The sequence below is a fragment of the Ochlerotatus camptorhynchus genome, unplaced genomic scaffold (genome assembly GCF_037179485.1).
Source record: "Ochlerotatus camptorhynchus isolate MF236.1 unplaced genomic scaffold, CSIRO-AGI_Acam_v1.1 ptg000003l, whole genome shotgun sequence".
Taxonomy (NCBI): domain Eukaryota; kingdom Metazoa; phylum Arthropoda; class Insecta; order Diptera; family Culicidae; genus Ochlerotatus; species Ochlerotatus camptorhynchus.
In genome coordinates this window covers 308,173-311,640 of record NW_027040495.1, presented here as the reverse complement: position 1 = coordinate 311,640, position 3,468 = coordinate 308,173, and the positions used below count along the sequence as shown (strand labels likewise).

Sequence of the window (3,468 nt, the reverse complement as noted above, 5' to 3'; positions counted from 1 at the left end):
GTTCTTCATATACTTTACGAGTAAAAAAATCAAAACGTTGAAGGTGTGTTTGAAACGTATTTTGAATAACCTTGAGCTTAAAAATATATTTAATTGATTCTTCAGTACCCAACATCTATCTTATATAACCTAGTGATTTTTTGCTCTGATTGATGTATAGATTTTCGGATCCACATGCAATTTTTTAAAACATTGCATACTGGTTGGTCTTTATTACTTGATTATTAAAGTTTTTTATATTGGCAATGATGTTGCAAATAGCAAAAAAATATGCCCTATTGAATCTAAAAATAATCAATTACTACTTTTCAATATTTTGTGAAATTTTCAATAAACCCGTTGCTCCTCAATAATCTTAGGTTAATCGATTTCAGTACAAGTTTTTCAATTTGAATCGTTGTTAGGTACCGTTTATATTTTTCCGTTAAGTACCGAACGTGTACTCGAATGGCTACTATGATTTGATAGCTAATATGAGAAGATAGTGTGAGTATGATATTTCAATGACTTAGGTAACAGCAAAATTCTACTATCTCCTTCCATGCCTGCCCACATTGACGTGAACTTCAACGATGTCAGTTATCAATTAGTCTTCATCATCTATCGAGATGGCAGACAACCAGACCACTCGTCCATCGGACCATTCCACTTCTGAGGTAAATTTTGAAGTACCAAATTCACAAAATGGGAAAATCTTATCCTATACGATCGTTATTCCACAGTCTAACAAATCAAACAAACTAGATATCAATGACTACGCAACGCGGAAAACTTTCATTCAGGGTATGCTAGATCTGGCTTTGCTAACAGCGAACGCCGCACAACTCAAATACCTTCTAACCGTTGGATCAGCCCATCCTTTTTACAACTTTCTGCTAATTTTGGTCATCACATCGATTTCACTGCAGGTGCAATTAAATTGAAATATTGCTATAATTATTATGATTATAATAATTGTCTTCTACTTCTAGATTCTACAAGCAATCATTATCATCGTGCTGGGTACGCTATTCAATATCAACAAACTCGAAGAACAGCGAAAGTCAGACATAATAAACAATGTACTGATATGCGTCTCGGTAGTATCTGTCGTTATCAATATTATCATCAGTGCTTTCGATATGAAGAATCAAAGTGTAGTCAAAGGGTAGCAGTGGCTGTTATTTCCATTACTTTCTATAATAATATTTTTATTACATATATATTTACGATAAAGTACATCACGAGTTCATTCAAATATGTAACATTGTGCAAATGATTTCAAATGTGTGCTCTTGTGCGAATTTAATAATAAAAGATGTAAAATTCAATTCAGTAATGCATAATTTTCGTCGAGGAACACATTTTCAGTAGTCATGAGATCCAATCTTAATTTTAAAATACATTGAAGTTCTGGTTTCATCATTAAAGTAAAACATTAAATGCAAGTTTAGTTTTAACTTGACGTGCAATTGTTATATATTTTTATAACTCCAAAGTATTACACTTACCGTAATAAGTGACCAAGGAAATGAATCAAGTATTTTTTCAGAAAAGTCTGAAGAATATTAGTAACGCAGGAGTCGGTAGAATTTGCAATATATAATGCACGTTAGTATTATGAAAATAATAATCCATAAAATATTTAATGTCAATGCATGAAACATAAATTTTTCATAATTGGATACGAAGTACCGTAAAACGGGGTAACATTGATAGTTCTTTGAAGTATATTCTAAATATTGCTTACATCAATTAATGTTTCTCGAAAAATTTTTTAACAAGTACTTAGGAGTCAATTCGTTAATAATATGTTTAACGAAAATTATTGCATTTTTTTAGTCTTGTGACCGAACATCAGTATTTTGATTTGGGGTTACTTTGATGATGCTCGATGAATGTAGAAAAACAAGTGCGAATCTCAAACAATTTAGTTCAAGAAATATGACATTTTGTATGAAACATCATAAGCAATCATAAGATAACACTGAATTTGTGATGGCTATATCAGAAATACATTTCATAAGTGATGGTTTCAGTTCTTTTAAAACAGGCAAAAAGCAAAAAAATTGTTATTCAATATGTTTGGCAAACATATAACACAAACTATTTAAAAATTATGTGTGATATCAAGGGAAATGCCCTAAGCTACAATACGGAACCAATGTTTCTAATTCGGAAAAAATGCAGAGAGTAAATAAAATCATTATATTCTACTATCAAAGTTACCCGCATTATCAAAGATACCCCATTTTACGGTACCACTCAAATTCCGATATAATTTTCTAGATTTAAACACTTTTGTATTCTTTAGTTTTACAAGAACAATAATGTGGGTTTTTATTTCCAAACGGCTAGCAGCGCCGGTGGTGTGGTGGTAAGCGTGATAGCCTCTCACCCCAAAAGTCCTGGCTTCAATCTCAGAGATTTTCTGAGGCATAAAATCTCTGATCAAGCCTAAGTAAAGCAGTAGGTACCCGTCCATGAGTTTGATGGGTCGATATGTAGGGTCCAGGAGTGGGAGCAGTCTAAATTATCCAAACACTGAGTGAAAACTTTTAAAAAAATTAGCATTTTGTGAGCAAATATATGCATGCCAATTGTTATAGCAGCTTGAAAACGTAACTGTTGCCAAGACTATAATAAAGTTGCAACCACTTTCAAATATGTAGATTTATCTATTTTGAGACGTGTGCGAAAACATTATTATCCAATTATTTGCCAGTCCAGAAACTATAAAATAGTGCCAAATTTGCAATACAGAACACTCGGAACAAAAAGAACACGAATTTTAATAGTAGACCAAATAAATCAAAACCCTAACAAACCGGTCTCAATCGAACCATCCGTCGGCAGTTTTTATGGCGAATCATGATCAAGCAAACAAATAAACATCTCAAACTTCTAAACGAAATCAATCGATCACCCCTAAAACTATTGGCGTAACTACAGGGGATGCAATATCTTTATATCTTTATCTTAAGCTTTAAAGAAGAACATGCATACTAGTAGACAGCAGACAAAATTTGTTTGTTTTCCAATTGATACACACTAAGAAAAAGTCAATCTCGGTGTCCTGAGTCCGACACATGTAAGCGGCCTTTAAGACATAACAATCAATTGAAAGAAACGAGAATTTTAGTCGAGTTTGTATGTTTCGGTTTCAGGACACTTAATTTTATTTAAACCTAATAAAATTTGTATGGTTATTTTGCACAACGACGTGTTCGGGGTATCATTAAAACCATTTGTGGAATAGTTCTATGATGTGGGTTATCGTACACTTATGGTATTTTATTTTATTATGTTTGATTACGTTCAAAGATGGATTATGTCTCGTGTAAAAATAGTTATTTCTAAGTGTATGGTTATGAATATATTCACTTACAAAATTCTCAACAAATATTAGATTATACGAATAACAAATCAAAAACAAACACGTGCAGCATTAAATTGGAAAGATAAGCATGCTTAACAATGTGAGTTTAT

The 3,468-nt window shown here is 32.2% G+C and overlaps 1 protein-coding gene across 1 annotated transcript; it reads left to right on the top strand.

The window, feature by feature from the left end:
• Positions 1-565: 565 nt before the first annotated feature.
• LOC135712508 (ninjurin-2-like) lies at positions 566-2,217 on the top strand. The gene is made up of 3 exons (XM_065235491.1): positions 566-656; positions 723-908; positions 972-2,217. The coding sequence occupies exons 1-3, from the start codon at positions 609-611 to the stop codon at positions 1,149-1,151; spliced, it is 414 nt and encodes a 137-aa protein (XP_065091563.1). The 5' UTR covers positions 566-608; the 3' UTR covers positions 1,152-2,217.
• The last annotated feature ends 1,251 nt before the right edge of the window (positions 2,218-3,468 follow it).